Source organism: Protopterus annectens, chromosome 9.part0, assembly GCF_019279795.1.
Source record: "Protopterus annectens isolate FY-2018-M chromosome 9.part0, PAN1.0, whole genome shotgun sequence".
Classification (NCBI taxonomy): domain Eukaryota; kingdom Metazoa; phylum Chordata; order Ceratodontiformes; family Protopteridae; genus Protopterus; species Protopterus annectens.
The window spans coordinates 853,520,640-853,541,178 of NC_056743.1; the positions used below are offsets into that span (position 1 = coordinate 853,520,640).

General features: G+C 44.0%; 1 protein-coding gene across 3 annotated transcripts in view; it reads left to right on the forward strand.

The window, feature by feature from the left end:
* The window catches only part of KIFC1 (kinesin family member C1), a gene marked incomplete in the record, with an annotated part of 1,304,428 nt that overhangs the window by 599,859 nt on the left and 684,030 nt on the right, over positions 1–20,539 (forward strand). For all 3 annotated transcript variants that reach the window (XM_044083556.1, XM_044083558.1, XM_044083557.1), the window contains 1 exon segment: positions 16,756–16,875. In XM_044083556.1, the coding sequence (XP_043939491.1) occupies positions 16,756–16,875 (120 nt within the window).

Below are 20,539 nucleotides of genomic sequence, written 5' to 3' on the forward strand. Positions count from 1 at the left end.
CTAGGGCCAATTGCCTAGTACCTACCTATGAACCTATAAAAGTCCAAAGCACATAGATAAATTCAAAACTGCATAAACACTTTAATGTATTCACCACTTTTCATCCACTAATGACGACTTCAGAGATGTACCACTGCAGTAAAACACAGACCTTTTATATAGGCACTCCCCCAATACAGTTAGCTTGATCAATAAAAGCTTATAGTTTAAAAGCAAACTACCCTGAACCTATAATGACAAATGTATATAACTATGGAAAAAATGTACAGCCACATCATAAATATGTAAAAATAAGATAGTGTCCTTAAATCCTAATGAGATCCATTTTAAAAACTTATAAAATCAAGCACTTTATTTTTAACCTACCTATATATTTTATAAAATGTAAAAAAAAAAAAAAAAAGTGTAAATGAAAATTAAAAGCATTATTATGGCACCATCAACTGGCTTAACATTTAATTACAACAAAACCACACCGTTAAAGAAACACTCTAGTAGTGAAACACATACCTAAAACCAGTTGAGACATTTCTATTTCTATGTAAATAAGGTTTGGGAATAAATTGTAAAGTGTTAAACATAACTGCCCTAATTTTCAATGCCGGGGTAGGGAAACAACTTCATTCAATCTGAGTCTATTGGCCTCCAAAACATTTTGCCAATAGACCTCTTTATACTCCATTTTAGTTTCCCATGCACCCCCCAACATCAACAGGTACTTCCTCCAACACAAAATTAGCATCCTGACATAAGAGGGCATGTTTAAATGGAGCATTCTTATAATTCTGGGTTTTAATATCTTAAATGTGTTCCTGTATTCGTTTCTTAAGCTTCCTTTCACTTTTACCTACATAGAAAGCATTACATGCTTTGCATAACAATATATACTATACCGCAAGCATCACAAGTATAATGAGATTTAGCTGCTATATATCTGTCTCTGCTTTCAATATGCATGCCATCAGAATTAACAGTAATGGGGCACTGTGGACACAACCCACATTTATAAGTACCCATTTTGATCTATTATTTCATTTAAAAGTATTTTGATTAAACCCCAGGGCTTTGGTAGAATGCCGAAACAAGCTTATTTTGAAAGGGTTGGCTCAAGGGGGTCCCTAGGGCCCAGTCTCCTGCCAAACTTGGACCCTCCGAGCATAAAAGGAAGGGCCCGCTCACTCTCTGGGTCTTCCTCCTCTAAAAGGGTGAGGCTGTCTGATTCCAGTTCCTTGGATCCGCCTCCAGCCTCAACCCAGTCGGATCCGATATCCTCAGGTCCCAGGCCCCATGTCCCCCCCCCCCCCCATAGATCCAGGGCTTCCATTCCGAGGTCGTTGGATCTGAGGTCGTGGGAATCTACTCCCGGGTCCAAGGTCTCTGGTTCTGGCCAGATCTGCACCAACCACGGATCCGGCTGCCTCAGATCTGAGTCATGTGGGATCCTAGTGTTTGGATCCTTGCTTGCTTCTGGATCTGAGGCAGTCAGATCCCACAATTATCATAGAGGACTCCCTCTCTGGTTCTGGCTTGGGGCGGTCCCCTTCTTCAACAAGCGCAAGAGTTGTTCCTCTGAGCAGAGGTCCTTGGGATCTAGGCATTCATCCCCAGCTAGGTCCTCCGCCTCTTCCAGGCCAACCAAGAGTTTGCTACCAACAGATTTTTGTCCATCCTCTACCCCCTTGTTGGCTTTTCCTCTTCCGATTGTTTATTTCAGACTTTCAGGCCCTGGATCACACATGGGGGTCTCTAGAGACCTTTCCTGTCTCTATCCCATCTGACCCTTGTCTGCCTCTGCCTGGCCTCCCCTTGGGCAGGTTGATTCCCAGGCCCAACTTCTCACCATGGAGTCCTTGGGTGAGGGCTTTGGACCGGTTTTCCTCGGATCAGTCCCTTCCCCTTGGTGCTTGAGCCCTCGTCGGCTTGAAGCTGGTACTATCTGGAGGCTAGGGAGACACTGGTTTGCTCTGGTCCCTCTTCTCAGGCGGGCTTGCCTGCCGGGAGTGCGGATGGGTTATCATCCAGCCCTTCGGCTTTCCAGGTGGTAGAGGACATTTTCCTCCCCAACCTTCCAGGGACCATACTAGCCCGTCTGAGCAGACTCTTCTCATCCTGTTCCCTGTTGGACCTGTCAAACTAGCCTTCAGGTGGGAGTTTTCCTACTTGGGGTCTCCCTCTCATCTGAATTCTCTCCTGAGCCCCCCCTGGAGGAGATCCCTTGGAAGGAATCGTGTAAGAGGAGACACCTAGACTCCCCTATGGAGTCTCTCATGGAGGATATGACCTCGAAAGGGGGTGGGACCCCCAGATCTCTATCCGAAGATGCCTGCTTTGGGGACATCTCAGAAATCTTCAAACTTAAAGGCAGATGGTCTTCCCTTTCCCCCTCCTCCGGGGAGTCCGTGTTCCTGAAGCTTTTCGTGATGGGATCTTCTACCTCTTGGTCCCCCCCATCTACGAACTTGTAGACCTAATTGCCAGCAGGGTGTGAAAGTAACCAGAGACTGTGGAGCCTGTTCTGAATTCGTTGACAAGTTACTCGGCCCCCTTCTGACAAACTGTGTTTTGGTCCAAGGGTGTGCCAGTCAATGCAATTGTGGTAGCTGTTGCCACTAAGAAAGTTGGAGGAGCAGAGCATGTTTCTTCATCCTCCTTAACTTGCGAGATCCAGGTGATTGACAGGCATGAAAAGTGAATTTTTGCCTCAGTTACATTCGGTCTGCTGGCGCTTAATCACTTGGCCCATTTCACCCAACAACAGAGGGACTTGGTCAAGGAGCTTATTACCTCCCTTTCTGAGTTAATTGTCTGCCAAGGGAACCAAGTAAGGTGTCCCCCAAACTATCTACACTTTCTTCCCTGGCTAATTCATCATGTGGCTGATTGCCAATGCTAGGTGTCTCTCGAGCGGCCACCACAGGCATCACTATTCGGCATCAAGCCTGGCTGCACTTTTGTGGTTTTGCAGAGTCCTTTAAGGCAACTTTCACCAACACTTCCTTCAATGAATCTACCCTTTTTTGTCCCTTTGGTCAACTCTCACCTGCAGTGAGCATGAAGGCAAGAACTTGTTGGCTGTGGGAATCAGGTTTTCCACCCTTCAGTGCTCCTTCTCCAAGATGCATCGAGGGGCCAGGAAAATGTGGTTTTGTAAGTTGCAGTCTGCCTTTCCAGATGCTCAGGCTGAGTCCTCCTGTAGAGGTCGGGAGAGGGTTCAACAGCTGATGCCATCCCAGAGGCAGAGGGGGTATGCAAAATTAGGGCCGCAGGGAACCTTTCTCTGAAAAGCCTCAGCAGTGCTCCTGAAGCACTGTCCTGCCCTGGAGGCAGTCGGAGGTAGTTTGTCACTGCACCCTTTGACCTGGGCAAACATTACAAAGGATCAGTGGGTGCTTAACATTATTTACATGGGCTGTTCTATTCCCTTTTCTGAGGCTCTGCCTTCAATCAGGAGATACCTCCCCAGTGCACCACTCCATCAGAGGGAGTTAGCCCAGAAAGAAGAGAGCCATTCAAGACATCCCCCCATGATAACGAGAATCCGGAACTTACACTCACTTCTTTTTGGTGCCAAAAGGACGGGGGAACCTGCGTCCAATCATAGACTTTAGCAAGCCCGATCGCTCCTGTCAAGAAGTCCAAGTTCTGAATGTTCACTGTTCAGTCCATTGTGCCTCTCTTGCACAAGAATGATTGGATGTGCTCTGTGGATCTCCAGGACCTGTGCTATTCTATAAAAATAGACAGCCACTCCAGGTGACATTTCTGCTTTCGAGTAGGAGCCAATTACTACCAATGCAGGACCCTACCCTTTAGCTCACCACAACTCCCTGAGTGTTCACCACGTGCATGTCAGTGTCACAGCTCAGCTGAGACTGCAGGGATTCCAGGTGTTTCCATACTTCGATGCTTGGCTCCTCACAGCTCCCACAAAGCATCATCTGGCCACTGCCGCTCAGTAACTTCAACTGTTTGACCAGTTAGGGATTACAGTGACTCTCCCCAAATTGAATCTGGTTTTATCCCAAAATTTGGGATTCATCTTGATCCAGTTGGACACTGTGTCAGAGATTGCAGCGCTCCTTCTCCACCATGTACTTCTCATCAGAACTCTTGTTCAATAACTTTTAGGTCTGTCTCGTTAACGGGCCAACCTTATTCTCAAGGCCTTGCGAATTTGAATCAGTCAATTCAGTTGCCAGTTTTCTTCCCTAATTTTTCTAATAAAGGGGAATATTTGTTGCATACACTAGACAATTACGATTCTACTTGGATAGAACCAAGAATTTTTGAAGATCTGACCAGCTGTTTGTGGCATTGTTTCTTAACAGAAAGGGTCAGGTGGTCTCTAAAGGTAGTATTTTTCATTGGATTTCAGTGTGGATTTCCTTTGCCTATTCATCCAAAAGCTTTTCCTTGCCAGGTCCAATCAGAGCTCATTCCACTAAGTCAATGGCTACGTCAGCTGCATATCTGGCCAGTCATTCCATAGATGAAACTTGTGCGGCAGCCACCTGGTCTACTGCTCACACTTTTGTCTATCATTACAAGCTTGACATTATCTGCAGGAGCAGGGCTTCCTTTGGCTTCCCAGTTCTTAAGCATGTCCTTCAATGAGACTGTTCAGGATTTAGGGTAGCTGGGGACTCTGACCCAAGAGTGAGGAATACTGACATGGATAACATCAGAGTTATGTATTTACCATAACTTAGCATCTGTATTATCCTGTTGTCACTATTCATCACTAACCCTCTCTCCTTCCCCCATCCTGTAGGATCTAGAGGAAGTGGAGATATCCCATCTGGAGGTCAAGGTCTTCCTTAGCTGCTATCTAGCTTTAGGGCAGGCTTGATAGAGGTTAGAGGGCAGCAAGGGATCAAGGGAGTTGGAGGAGCTCGAGCCTACAAGCTGTCTGTAAAGTTGCCAGCTCGGATCTGATGTCTGATCTTACAACCCAAGAGTGATGAATAGTGACACAGGATAACAGAGATGCCCAAGATGTCCTTCATGGATGCATCTGCAGTCATAACAAGTGGGTTGTCCTGTCGTCAGGCAGCCCTGCAGTCGGCCGGATTCCAAAGTCCGGGTCCGGCTTCGGCTGATGTCGCACTCCACCCGACGTCATCTCTGTTGGTCTTCGGGTATAAAAGCATCAGCCGACGCCATTTTCCTCAGTCTTTCTTGCCGCGTGGCGCCCGAAGCAGAAGCTGTTCGCAAGTGCCTGTCGGTCGGATCCAGAGATTACTTCTACCGAATACTACTTCGAAGACTTCTAAAGCTAAGTACCCCGTTGGGGACTCTTTCTTGCCTCAGCCGATGTCAGAAAAAGTTAACAATTGTTTAACCTGTGGGAAACAAATACCTCATAAAGATTTCCACTCTTACTGTCTGCCTTGTTTAGGCCCAGCCCACGACGTAGCAGCCTGTTCGCCTGTGCCTCTTTCAACCGACGAACGCTTAGGCGTCGGTCGGAGTTTGCAGAACAGTTTTTCGGTACTGATTTTGCGTACATTATGCCGTCGGATCCTCCGACTACTCAGTCTTCCAAAAAACGCAAAGATAAAGACCGACACTCGCGGTCCGCGGTTTCGGCCGAAACCACGGTAAAGCAAATCATGAGTGTCTCGGTTTCGCCGAAACCGAGAAAACTGATCTAAGCACAGCTGAACCTATTCTTACTACTGAGGCCCCTGCTACAACTCTTGAATCGACCTCAGAATTTTTAACCACTACGGTGGTTGACTTATCAGACACCATCCCCTTGGATGTCTCTACCCCAGCACGTGGTGCTGCTAGGCCTCCAGCAGCCATGTCCATTAAGGCCTTCGCCAGGGCTAAAGCAGCCAAGACTACTAAATCAGTGCCTGTTAAACCCCCACATCCAGGCCCTCTTCTAGTTCTCAAATGCTTTCTTTGGCAGAAGATTTAATTTCTTTAATTAGAGGATCTCAATCTCACCCAGACAGGGCCTCTCAGCCCCCAGAGAAGAGACCTAGGCCAGAGCCCCCTGAGCCAGTGTCTTCTGATGATTCTGCTGATGAATCAGACATAACTGACCAGCCAGAGGCTCCCTTCTCCAATTTTGAAGATTCTGATGCTGAAGAATCCATTCCTGCTGCTTCCCCACCAGAAGAATTCTCCTTTGGGGAAACCTTGCATGCCATGCGAGAACAGTTCCAATGGCAGCAACAGGATTTTTCAGACTCCAGAAAAGACTTAGAACCTTTCTGCACCTCCCACAGCACAGGCCCTTAGCTATACCTCCTGTTCTATCTGTGGTGGATGATGCTTTTAATGATGTTTGCTCCGCTCCAGATTCTTTACCCCAGCCCCTGCCAAACCAGACAGATTTTACAGGGTGCCAGATACTCATCACCACCTTTACAAGGCCCCACTTGCAGACCCAGAAACTATATCCCAGGGTCCCAAGGCAGTAGCCGACCACAGCTAAAAACCCTATTCCTTCTGAAAGGGAAGCAAGGTCATTAGACAGATGGGGTAAAAGGTCTACACTTCAGCTACTCTCTCAGCTAGAGCTTTAAACTGTCAGTTTCACATGATACAATACCAAGAGTTTATGCTTGATCAGTTAACTAAAAACTAACCACTGATGAATCTCTTGATAAGAAATATGTATTAGAGATGGTAAATAACATACAACAGGTTAGCAACCATTCCTTAAAATGTGGCTATGATGCACTGGAGGCTTCATTTAGATCAGCCATGACAGGCACAGTGATAAGAAGGCATGCATGGCTAAAGGAACAAGCTTTACCGGATCATGTTAAAGCCAAGTTGCTAGATGCTCCTATGGACAAGACAAGTTTGTTTGGTACACCTGCCCAGCAGGTTATGGAGAAAATGGAAGAAAAGGCAAAATCTGTTCAAACTGTTAAAGATTTCTTGCAGGTTCAACCCCAAGGTTTAGCAGGAACTGGCCTGCCAAAAATTGGTCCTTTCCTGACTCCACAAAATTTCAAAGGGCAGGAATAGACGCTCCAGAGGCAGAAACCAACCCAGAGGAGGTGCCTACAGAGGACGACAGTGGCAAGGTAACAACAGAGGCACAGACACAGCCACTGCCACTACATCAGCACAACCACAGTGACTTAATCCTAACTCCGCCTACCAGGGAACAAATAGCAGCTCCTCTAGGCGGAAAGTTAACCTTATTTTCAAAGAACTGGCACTACATAACAAAAGACAAGTGGATTTTACAAACCATAGATCAAGGTTACCGGTTTCACTTCCACACTTTACCAGTCAAAAGAGGAATGCCAAATCTACCTCCAAATCAAAAAACAGAGGCTCTACGCCAGATAATGGAGTTAGCCAACATGAGAGCTGTGGAAAGAGTGCCAACAGCAGAACAAGGAAAGGGGTTCTATTCCAGACTATTCCTAGTTCCAAGAAAGGAAAAAAGGTGGAGACCAATTCTCGATCTGTCCACCTTAAATACATACATCATTGTCCCAAAATTCAAAATGCTGACCCTACAGCAACTTCTTCCCATGCTGGGCAAGGAGTCTTGGCTGGTAACTCTAGATCTCAAGGAGGCATACCTGCACGTCCCCATTCGACCAATCTGCAGAAGATACCTCAGATTTCTTGCAGGATCAGAGCACTATCAATTCTCAGCATTGCCCTTTGGCTTATCTACTGCCCAGAGTATTCACAAAATGCCTGGCATCAGTAATCGCCCATTGCAGACTACAGGGAATTCAAATTTACCCATACCTGGACGACTGCCTGCTACAAGGGGACAACAAAAGCAAGCTGACAACAGATTTACAAAGGGTCATTTACTTGCTACAAGGACTGGGATACACAGTCAATTTACAAGAGTCAAGGCTGATACCATCCCAAACAAGGACATTCTTGGGCTGAATTGGACACAGTACAACAAATGGCATTCCTGACTACAGAAAACAAAAAGAACTTCCACTTTACTTCTTGGCACTAACAAAACTGAACAAGTTAACAGCAAGAAAATTTCTGCAGGCCTTGGGCTTCATGGCATCATGCATAATCTTGGTCCCATTTGCCAGACTACATATGAGGAAACTACAGTGGTACCTAAAGAATTTATGGTCCCAACACAGACACAGTCTAGAAACAGAAATCCCACTAATTCCATGCTTAAAACAGGAGTTCCTATGGTGGGCTCAGGCATGCCAGTCAAACCCAGGCCTACCCTTTCGCAGATGTCAACCAAGCCAGACCATCACAACAGACGCTTCAGACCTAGGATGGGGGGCCCACATGCTGGACAAATGCGTGCAAGGATTGTGGACACAGGATCAACTTCACCTGCACATCAATCTAAAAGAAATGCTGGCAGTAAAACTGGCAATCCAAAAGTTCAAACCATTCCTCAAAGAGGGCCAGTTGATGATAAGGTCAGACAACACCACAGTCATGTGGTACATCAACAAACAGGGAGGCACTCATTCATACCCCCCTATGCAGAATGACCTTGGAGCTGTGGACCCTGGCACTCAGCTACAACATTCAGTTACAGGCAATATTTGTACCGGGAAAGACAATACTCTAGCAGACATATTAAGCAGAACCACTTCGATGCCCACGAATGGAAACTGCACCGGACATCTTCAAGACCATCTCAAAGAAATGGGGAATGCCACAGATAGACCTGTTCGCATCACCTCTCAATCACCAGCTCAAAAAATTCTGCACAAGGACATTCCATCCACTAGCATGGAAAGTGGACTCACTCTCTTTCAACTGGAAAGGCCTAACAGCATATGCATTCCCACCTCTTCCTTTGATACACAAGGTACTACTAAAAATCAAGGAAGAACGTCCAAGGATAATCCTGATAGCCCCAAACTGGCCAAGACAACACTGGTACCCACTACTGAAGAGCATGTCTCGAACAATATGTGGCCAATACCCTGATGCCTTTGATGTTAACTCAGAACAACTACAGCATCATACATCCAAACCTAAAAACGCTACAACTGACTGCATGGAACATCACATAGCAGCAGCTAATCCAGAACTTTCTTAAAGAGTTAAAGACATTATTCTTGAAGCACGCAGACCTTCAACAAGAAGGAACTATGCTGGAAAATGGAAAAGGTTTGTCATTTGGAGTACCGAAGAGGAAAAGATGTGTCAAACATAGATATGCCTAACATTCTGGAGTATCTGGCGAACTTCTTCATTCAGGCCTGTCCTACTCCTCCATCAAGATACATGCATCAGCTATTTCAGCAGAATACAGCTTTGATCCACCTGTTTTTTCGCACCCTTTGCTCAGGCAGTTCCTCAGAGGAATCAAGAATGTAAAACCTCCAAGGAAACCACCATTACCAGCTTGGGATTTAAACTTTGTGCTAGAAAAGTTGACACTATCACCCTTTGAACCAGCAGCAACAGCAGACCTACAACACCTGTCATGGAAAACTGCTTTCCTACTGGCAATTACTTCAGCAAGGAGGGTTTCAGAACTACAGGCCTTAATGGCAGTGCAACCCTTCCTAATCTTCCACCAAGATAGAGTGTCCATGAGGACTAATCCTACATTTATGCCCAAGGTGGTATCCAGAGTATCTTTGAACCAGGCAATCCACCTACCTACCTTCTTTCCCAACCCACAAAACAGAGGGGAAAGAATACTGCATACCTTGGATGTACATAGACAGCTACGCTACTACTTGGACAGAACAAAAATAGCAGAAAGACTGACCAACTTTTGTAGCCTATGCAACAGGAAGGGAAGGAAAAGCTATTTCCAAACAGACAATCTCCAAATGGATAGGAAATTGCATACGATACTGTTACTCCTTCCATGGAAAACCAATTCCACAGAACATAAGACCTCATTCTACAAGAGCAACAGCCACTACCACAGCCTTCTTACGAGGAGTGGCAACCAAAGACATTATTGAGTCGGCTACTTGGACCTCCGTGCATACATTTGCCAAGCATTATAATTTGCCTCTATATTCCAGATCCCGAGCAGGGTTTGCCACTGCTGTACTGCAAGGGATCCTAAACACACCATAATCTACTTTTATCCTCCTCCACTAGTTGGCTATGGTATTCTACCCACTTGTTATGACTGCAGATGCATCCATGAAGGACATAGTACAGTTTTGTACCTACCATAAATGTAGATGTCCGAACTGGATAGCATCTGCAGTCAGGATTACCCTCCCTGCTTCCCCTCTGTGGTAGTCCTAGCGTGTTTACGCTCCTAATAGGTAGCTGTTGGGGAGTCTTTATGGTGTATTTGTTTGTATATATGTACATATATGCTTATTGTTGTGTTTACCTCTATCTATTTGGAAACATTGGCATCTATCCAAATTTTAGCCTGCAAGAGGGCTACTGGCATCTGGGGCAAGAAACACTGAGGAAAATGGCGCCGGCTGATGCTTTTATACCCGAAGACCAACAGAGATGACGTCGGGTGGAGTGCGACATCAGCCGAAGCCGGACCCGGACTTTGGAATCCGGCCGACTGCAGGGCTGCCTGACGACAGGACAACCCACTTGTTATGACTGCAGATGCTATCCAGTTCGGACATCTACATTTATGGTAGGTACAAAACTGTACTTTATGGTAAGTACATGACTCTTTCTCCAATTCCAGGGATTGGAAGGGATCCCAAGTCCTCTTGGCAGTTATCAGTGTCCTGTTGTCTTCCTAGAAGCCTTCTACACAAAAGGTTTATGCTAGTAAGTGGAAACATTTTGTGGTTTGGGCTTTGGACCCTTTTTCAGTCCTACTTGATGCCATTCTGGGTTTTCTTGCTGATCTTTCAGTCTGCTTTGTTATGCTACTATTGAAGATCAGCTTGCTGCTATTTTGACCCTTTACATCAGCAGGGCACTTTTTTGTTACTACCTCCAGTTTGGGATCTTGTTCCTCCTTGGGATGTCTCATTAGTGCTGCAAGTACTAGCTAGCACACCTTTTTGAGCCTTTGGCTAGCCATTTCCTTAAAAGTTGTTCTTTTGGCTGTTCCCATTAGGAGTCGCCACAGTGGATCATCTGTTTCCATGTCTTGCTATCTTCTGGTTCTTGCTGTGTCACTCCAACCACCTGAATGTCCCCTCTCACTACATTCATAAACCTTTTCTTAGGCCTTCCTCTTTTCCTCTTACCTGGCAGCTCCATCCTTAGCATCCTTTACTCAATATACCCAGCATCCCTCCTCAGCACATGTCCAAAACAACACAATCTCACCTCTCTGGTTTTGTCTCCAAACCGTCCAACCCGAGCTGACCCACTAATATACTGATTTTTAATCCTGCCCATCCTCGTCACACCTAATGCTAATCTTAACATCTTTAACTCTGTCATCTCCAGCTCTGACTCCTGCCACCATCTCCAACTCATTTAACATAGCTGGTTTCACTACCCTCTCTTAGACCTTCCCTTTCACTCTTAATGGTACTAGTCTGTCACAAATCACTCCTGATGCTCTTCCCCACCCACTCAATCCTGCCTGTATTCTCTTCTTCACCTCTCTTCCGCACTCATCATTACTCTGAACTGTTGATCCCAAGTATTTAAACTCATCCACCTTCGCCAACTCTACTCCCTGCATCCTCCTCATTCCTCTATCCTCCTTCTCATTCACAAACATGTATTCTGTCTTAGTCCTGCTGACCTTCATTCCTCTCCTCTCTCGAACACATCTCCACTTCTCTAGGGTCTCCTGAATGTGTTCCCTACTCTCATTACAGATCACAATGCCATCTGCAAACATCATAGTCCACAGGGACGCAAGTCTGATATAGTCTGTCAACCTGTCCATCACCATTGCAAATAAGAAAGGGCTCAGAACTGATCCTTGATGTAATCCCACCTCCACCTTAAATGCAGCCATCACTCCTACTGCTGACCTCACCACTGTCACACTACCTTCGTACATATCCTGTACCACTCTTCCATACTTCTCTGCCAGTTCTGACTTCCTCATACAATACCACAACTCCTCTCTGGGCACCCTGTCATATGCTTTCTCTAAGGCCACAAACAATGCAACTCTTTGACCCTCTCTATACTTTTCCATCAACACCCTCGGGGTAAACATCGCATCTGTAGTGCTCTTTTCCGGCATGAAACCATACTGCTGCTTACTAATCATCACTTCCCTTCTTCGCTTCCCCTTCTCTTTCCCATAACTTCTCTTGGCATACTGTTCCTTCGGGATAACCCCTACCCCATTTCTCCTCCCATCCAGACCATGGTAGAACAATTTGAACCCACCTCCAATACACCTGGACTTACTCCACTTCCATGTGGTCTCTCTCATATACTATACATCAGTCTTCCTTCTCTCCATCATATCAGCTGGCTCTCTCCTTATACCAGTTATGCTGCCAACATTCAAAGTTTCTACCCTCACTACCACACTCCTAACTTTCCTCCTCTCTTCCTTCCTTCGGACATGCCTCCCCCTCTTCTTCTCCTTTGGCTAACAGTAGCCCAATTTCCACCAACACCCGTTGGCTAGCACTACTGGTGACCGTCATCGTTAACCTGTGCCTCGACCGATTTGGTATGGAAATCTGTACTGTTGTCCGCATATGTCATTTGGCAACTGTTTTAAACCGAGTGCCCTTCCTGACGTAACCCTCCCCATTTATCCGGGCTTGGGACCGGCACGAAGAAATGCAATGGCTTGTGCATCCACAGTGGCTGGGTTATTTCTTTAAAAGTTATCTTGAAAATGGTTTTCTGGTTGCAATTACCTCTGTTAGATGAGTATTTCAGCTGCATGCTTTATCTTCTCTCCTTCCTTATTTGATTTTTTTTTTATAAGGACAGGCTTGCCCTTGGGGCTAACCCCTTGTTTGCCCACGGCTGCCTCAGAATCTATTTTGCACCATGTTATTCATTTGCTCATTTTCTTTTCAAATTTTACTAATGAAGAGGAATATTTACTTCCTTGCCTGGATGTTCATAGATGGCTCCGATTTTATTTGGACAGAACAAAAGTTTTAGAAAAACAGAGTAGCCTTTTGTTTCCTTTTCCAAGGCCTGGCTAGGAAAGCCTGCGTCTAAAGCAACTTTATCCAAATGGCTCTCTGATTGCATTTCCTTTGCTTATGCTTTGAGAAGAAGAACCTTAACCCACAAAACCTAATGGTAATTCTGCCAGGGCAATTGCAGCTTCTATGGCTTTTTTCACTAGAGCATCTGTTGAGGACATTTGTGCCATTGCCACTTGGTCTAGCACTTGCATGTGTCCCATTACAAATTAGATGTACAGTCTAGGTCTAAGGCTTCTTTAGTTGCATCATTCTGCCAGATGTTCTTTCCTAGGGCATCCCTGGGATGATTCATGGTTGGGGGGGGGGACTGCCCCCAGATTGAAAAGATGTTTGATATGAAAGTTATGTACTTATCATAACTGTAGAGTTGTGTTGTGTGTTTCCAATTGGTTCAACCACCTTACCCCCGTCCTTGTAGTGGTTTGTCTCCTTGTTGGTTGGGCCTTCTGGGTTTCCCCTCTTTCGGGGATTTGATTTAAGTTCCTTGTGTTATGCCTATCCTAGGAGCAATATTCAAGAGTAAACTGTCTGAGGTGGAAGGGGAGGATACACGTATTATGAGCAGGGGCGGCAGAGCTCTAGGATTGAAATCTCTTATAAAAGGCTGGAAACTGATCTGGGGTCTAATCTGATAACCCACATATTGAACTGGATGGAAACAGAAAACACAATCTATCCTTTTGATTAGTACACAACATTAATTTGAGCCATCGGCAGATGTGTAACATGTTCAGGATGATCAGCCCTCCTTTTAATTCCCATTATATACCAAAAATATGGCACCTTGTATCCTCCCTTTCCATTCTCTTTCTGATTTATAACCACTAAACTTGGCAGTTCTAACTCCTTCCAAACCTGCCACATACCGTTTAAATGTCTATTAGCAAGGTTATTGTTCTAGCTGAATGTCAAAGGATTCTCAACAAATATAAAACTTGCTATAAAGCTATAACCTTCATCACTTCAATCCTAACCCCCAGTGACCTACATTGATCATACCACCTTATTCAGAAGCCTCAAGCTTTGTCTAGCCTATATTACTATCCTCTATTTCTTGAGTGCTCTGAACCTTAGTGCTCAAATTCTTAGCAATCCATCTGCCTAGGCTTAACCTACCACCTTTGGAATTATGAATTAATAATTTTTCTGATGTTTTTTTTAGCTGTTGTATTTTGAACTCCTCAAAAATACCCTGGAAGTGTAGTAGCATCCAGGAACATACAGCCATTAGCAAAAGATCAACGCTGCATTCACTCTTACACCCTGTTGGTCAATATCTCCTTTCCAGTAGTGAGACTTGACAGTAGACATATTTACATAGTACACCTTCTTAGTCCCACCTATTTTAACACTCTACACTTGCTGCCACCCTCATGCTCAAGAATCCTACAATACTTTGATCTCTTGCACAAGGGCTCCTGTACCTGCCACCTCATTTGGAACCTTGAACAAAAGCTAGTTTACTGTTTTAAATGTACTCTGAATGTTGAGTAGCACTATACCCACCAACATTTACTTACTCTTATTTATTTGATTGTCTTTTTAATCAGCCATATAAATTACCATGACTGCTTCCGGGAGGTGGGTTTAACCCTGAATGTCCAGAAGTCACAACTTGTACGCAATACATTGGATACCTTTTCAGAGGCAGAATTAGACTCTGTTCAACAAAAGCTGGTTTTGTCAAAAGACAAAGTTCTGCTTTTCTCATAATACCTTATTCATGTACTCAGCCATCAAAACCATTAAGAGTAAGGGAGTTTTTGAGGATGCTCTGGGTGTATTCCGTGATTTATCCTAATGGTATCCCCTGGCAAAACGCTACATAAAAAAAGCAGTGGTTCCTGAACTACTGGTCTCAACACCAGCAACCTTTGGAAAAAACAATTCCTCTCACATGCCTAAAAAAAAAAGATCTTTTGGAGAGAAGAGAGCATTAAGGTGAATCTTGGGCGAGGGGGGGGGGGGTCTGAGAGCTACAAGCACTCATGGCTTCTCCATCTTACCTCATTTTTCATAAGGATATAGGGTCTCTCTTCACACTAGCCCTTCTTTCATGCCCAAAGTGGTCAATGAACTGTCACTTAACCAATCTATCCATGTAACCACCTTCTTTCTTTTGCCACAGAATGACAGAGAGAGTCCTCCATTCCCTAGATGTTCACAGGCAACTGAGGTTCTGTCTGGATAAGACGAAGGACATCAAAAAGTCCAACCACCTCTTTGTATCCTTTCACCCAGGGCCCTGAAGAAAGCTGTATCTAAACAGATCATATCCTCCTGGATCTCTAAAACTGTATCCTTCTGCTACTCCTTACATGGTAAAGAGTTACCCCACTCTGTGAGAACCCACTCTACCAGGGCCTTCCTGAAAGGCCTTGCTACAGGATTATTGAAACAAGTTTATGATGGTTTTAGAAGGGAGAGCTGCGAAATTTGCACCCATATTGGGAACTGGTGGACGAATTACAGATCGATGTGAAAAATAACAATGTAGTAAGGAATAGTACACATGAGGGGCCCCTGGTTGTTGCTTGTGAGGCTTCAGGAGTAGTCAGAAATACCATTGAGAAAGAATGGGCAAAATTTTCCAGTATTTCTGACCTGAATGTTATTTTTGAAAGATTTCCGAACTGGACCTATTGTAAAGGTTTGAACATTAAAAATGTTTTGGAGAATAAAAAGGTAGCATATAAGGATACAAAATGTGAGAAAAGGGGTACCTACAAATGTGGTTGTTGTCCAAAGTGTCCTTATATAAAGGAGGGAGGCGCCTTATACTTAAGTGCTAGGGATAAGTTTATTAATAGTAAAGGGTATGCTAACTGTAACTCATTCGGAATAGTTTATATTGCCTTGTGCAGCAAATGCCAGGCATTTTACTGGGAACAACTGAAAGGAAGATTGTTTAGAATTTACGAGCATAAATACAATAGAAAGAAAAATAATTTAATGCTTTATATAAGCACACATTGACGTGTAGGGACTGAGTTTTTTTTTTTTGGTTGAAGCAGTGGACTTGGATATTAGAGGTGGGCCTTGGGGGACCAGGCTAGAATACAGGGAACTATATTAGATTGTTTTTGAAGCCAACAGGTTTCTTGGATTAAATGACATGGTCTCCCTGGCACCACTCCTGAAGTTAAGGGCAACTAAAGGTTGATGTGTATATTATAGGGCCACTAGATGGCAGCGTTGTATACAAATTTATATCTATATTACATTTTTCACTAGGTTTTAGTTTTCAAACTTATTTAAAACTAATTTATTTATAATAAATTTATGTACAATCAGGTTTTAGTGACTATAAATGTATGTACCTGAATTTTATTGAATGCTACATGTATTTTTAGATGTTTTTATGTTAGCTGTCTTTTGCCTATGATATTTTATTAAATTTGGTTATGATTGCTTAATTGTTTTATTGGGATAGTTTTACTATATAAATAGGGTCTGGTAATTTGGTACTCTTTAATCTGGTGAAGTTTCTTTGAAAGACGAAAATGTGGTGATCAAGTTAAGTGTTAGTTTTTATTTTATTGTATTGGTGTGATTAATAAAACTGTAATTTGGACTTTTGGGTCATTCCTCCAAGTGTGCATTTACATGTCTTGTCACAAGATAGCCCTAAAGTCCATCCAAGATGAGTCATTCCTAGTAGTGGCTTACTGTTTATCTGAAAAAGAATCTAAGTACATGTAAATAGTTAATTCTTTACCCACAGCCAAACGATCCTTTGAAAATATACGCCTTAAGATATCCTCATCACCCCCAGCAAAACGATCCTTGGAAAATGTACGCCCTAAAGTCACATCTGCCACTGTGGTTGGAGTACCAACAAAGGGTAAGGTACTGTTTGTTAGCTCTACTGTTTTTATAAAATGAGAACTCCTAAATTGCCATATTTCTGTATTGTCATGCATAGCTTTTGTAACTGAATTGCATCTTATGGATCTCCATTTTTAAACAGAGTTTATCTTGTAGTAAATTGTAGACCATAGGTATAGGTCAGAAGGAGACCGCAACATATTATTTTACTGTTCTTAAGAGCCTTTCCTCCACTGTATGGTAATGGAGTGCATTGTGTACTGTGCAGGAAGTTTGTTACATAGAGAAACATGTAAACTACATTTTCAGACCATTTAACATTTTTATTTTTGTTGATCATTGCATTTTATAGGTCAGTAATGCCCTTATTGTTGGGATGAAGTGCACACACAATTCACTGATGTATATTTTGAAAGCCATCAATTAAGCTAGCTAACCTAGACCATATGTATAAGTCTGAAGGACACCACAATATACATACATGTATATATACATTTATATTTTTTCTACTGTCCCTGGGAGATATTTTTCTCCACTGCGTGGTAATGAGAGTGCAAAGTACTGTGCAGGAAGTGTGTTCCATTGAGAAACATTTAAACTACAGTTTCATACCATTTCATTGTGTTTATTTTTGTTGATCATTGCTTTTTATTGGTCAGTAATGTCCTTATTGTTGGTATGAAATGTGCATACAGTTCGTTGATGTATATTTTGAAAGCCATCAATTAAGTTAGTTAACCAAGTCATACTCAATTTTATCCTTTTTTTTTTTTCTTTTTCTTTTTACTAAAGATCCCACCTCTGGCTCTTTTACTTCCTTTACAACATTGCATGGGGGGCTCACTTGGCAGGGAAGTGCATTCAGGGCAAATGGAGCCAGAGTCAAATACTCGTGCATATCAATCAAAAAAGAAATGATAGTTGCACAGAATGCTCTGACAGCCTTCAAGGACCACATTCTTCCAGGGCAATTAATGGTAAAGACGGACAAACACCACTGTTATGTGGTACAATAAACAAGCAGGGGGAATCCCACTCATACCCTCTCTGCAAACTAGCCATGGCTCTGTGGAACACAGCCTTGAGCTACCAAGTGCACCTACAGGCTCAATTCCTGCCAGGAAAGCTAAATACACTGGCAGATGACTTAAGCAGAAATCTCATGGACCCACACGAGTGGAAACTGGAACCAAAGATATTCAACATGTTGAGAAACAAATGGGGGAGCCAAGATATAGACCTGTATGCCTTCCCCCAGAACTACCAATTGGAAACATTCTGCACAAGGACTCCCCACAAACAAGCTTGGAAAGTGGATGCCCTGTCCTTCACTTGGAAAAACCTATCGGTTTATGCCTTTCTCCCTCTGCCTCTCCTCTCCAAGGTACTACTAAAAATCAAACAGGACAAACCAAGGACGATACTGATTGCAACATACTGGCCATGCCAACACTGATACCCCCTTTTGCGCAGTGTGTTACTGCTGGCACCATGGCACCTGCCTCAGACCTCTGCCCTGCTGTCCCAGCAGGAGGGCCAGATGTTACACCCACAGCTTCAAACCCTGAACCTGGCAGCCTGGCTTTACCTGATCTCTCTGTTACCATCCCTCAGTAAGCAAATGTTGGATGTCATTCTGGAGGCAAGGAGGCCTAGTACTAGAAAATCCTATGTTGAAAAATGGAAAAAGATTCTGTTCCTGGATCCAAACTTGGGATGGGCAAAGCAGCACCCAATTTACCTCAGATTCTTCAATGCTTAACTGAGATGCTTCGCAAGGGGCCTTTCCTTTTCCTCCATCAAAATTCACGCCTCAGCAATTTCAGCTCATTATAACACAGACCCACCCCTCTTCTCTCATCCACTGCTGAAGCAGTTCCTCAGAGGGGCCAAAAACTTAAGACCATCCAGGAGAGCCCCTCCTCCAGCCTGGGACCTTAACTTTGCATTGGAAAAACTCACTCTACCTCCTTTTGAGCCAGCTGCAAATGCAGAGTTCAAATTCCTTTCTTGGAAAACAGCCTTCCTTTTAGCCATCACTTCGGCAAGAAGGGTGTCGGAAATACAGGCCCTCACGGCAGTGGAGCCTTTCATCATTTTTCATGCGGACAGGGTGCCTCTCAGGACCAATCCCTCCTTCATGCCCAGGGTAGTATCCAGTGTGACCCTTAATCAGTCCATTCATTTGCCAACCTTATTTTCTAATCCACAGAACAAAGGGGAACGAATACTGCACTCCTTAGATGTGCACAAACAACTTAGATTCTATTTGGACAGGACTAAACCTCTCAGAAAATCTGAACAGCTGCTTGGTTGCATTTGCTGCAGGGGCAGAGGGGAAGGCTATTTCAAAGCAAACCATTTCTAAATGGATAGGCCATTGCATTCATTTCTGCTATAAGCACCATGGAAAACCTACCCCACAAGGCATAAAACCACATTCAACCAGTGATGCAAATACCTCTACAGCCGTTCTAAATGGTGTCCCTACCAGGGACATCCTAGAAGCTGCTACCTGGAGTTCTGTGTACATACCGTCACCAAGCATTACCATTTGTCAATTTTCTCTAAATCCACAGCTGGCTTTGCCACTGCAGTCTTGCAGGGCCTTATAGCTGGTCCTAATGCTATCTGATTTCCTCCTCCCATCCTTAGCTTTGGGAATCTACCCAAATGTGATGACTGCAGCAGTGAAACACGAAGAACATAGCACAGTTGTGTACACTTGCCATAAATGTAGATGTTCGAGTGTATTCACTGTTCCAGTCTGTTACCCTTCCTCCAGCCTCATGGATTCTATTGGCTATACCTCTATTCTTGCTTACTATGCTTAAAGCTTTTTGGAGTGTTTGCTTTTTTGTTGGAGGTATAACCTTATATATACAGTTGCTTCCCATTATGGGGTACCTGACATCTGGGGCAAGAAAAAACTGATGTAATGGTGTTGGCTTCATGCTTTATACCCCTGACTACCTGATGTCATGGAAGATGAGACAGCAAACAACGCAGGGCCCATGACTTTGATAATCAGGCCGACTGAGGGCTACTGCAAGCAGATAACCCAAATGTGATGACTGCAACAGTGAATACACTCTAACAACTACATTTATGGTAAGTGTACTCAACTGTACTTTCTTTGCCAAACTGAAAAAAAAAATCTGTACCTTGTCTGGCATTTTCACTTTACTTTCTTGCACAATATGGCTGAAAAGCCAACTGGCTTTTTTAAAAAAAATGCACTTCCTATGAGTATCAGAGTTGGGTGCCTATTGTTTAGGCCCTTCATACCTGGACACCTCTTACACTGAACGCCAGAGCCATTAGAGTTAGAAGGAACAAAAACTGGTACTTAAGGGTGTTGTTCCTGCATCTGTGCCTTCTTCCAGTACATCTACATCATGGGCTCAACCCCCCCCCCCCAATAAATCTAAGGAGCCCAGGGAGCACAGAAAACGCTCTCCTGCAAGGTCTTCCAAGATTGCTTTGGCTTCAGAACTGCCAATCAAAATTTCTAAAAGCTTGAAACAAAAGCCCTCGGATCTGTCTCCTGCAGCTTTGAAATCTCCTGGGCTCCAAAGTCCATGATTCTCCCCAGAGCCAGTGTCCCAAAGACTGAAGTCTCCTTTTCACGAGACTCCAAAGAAAGCTTCGCGACCTATTTCCACTTCTTCTGTCAGGTC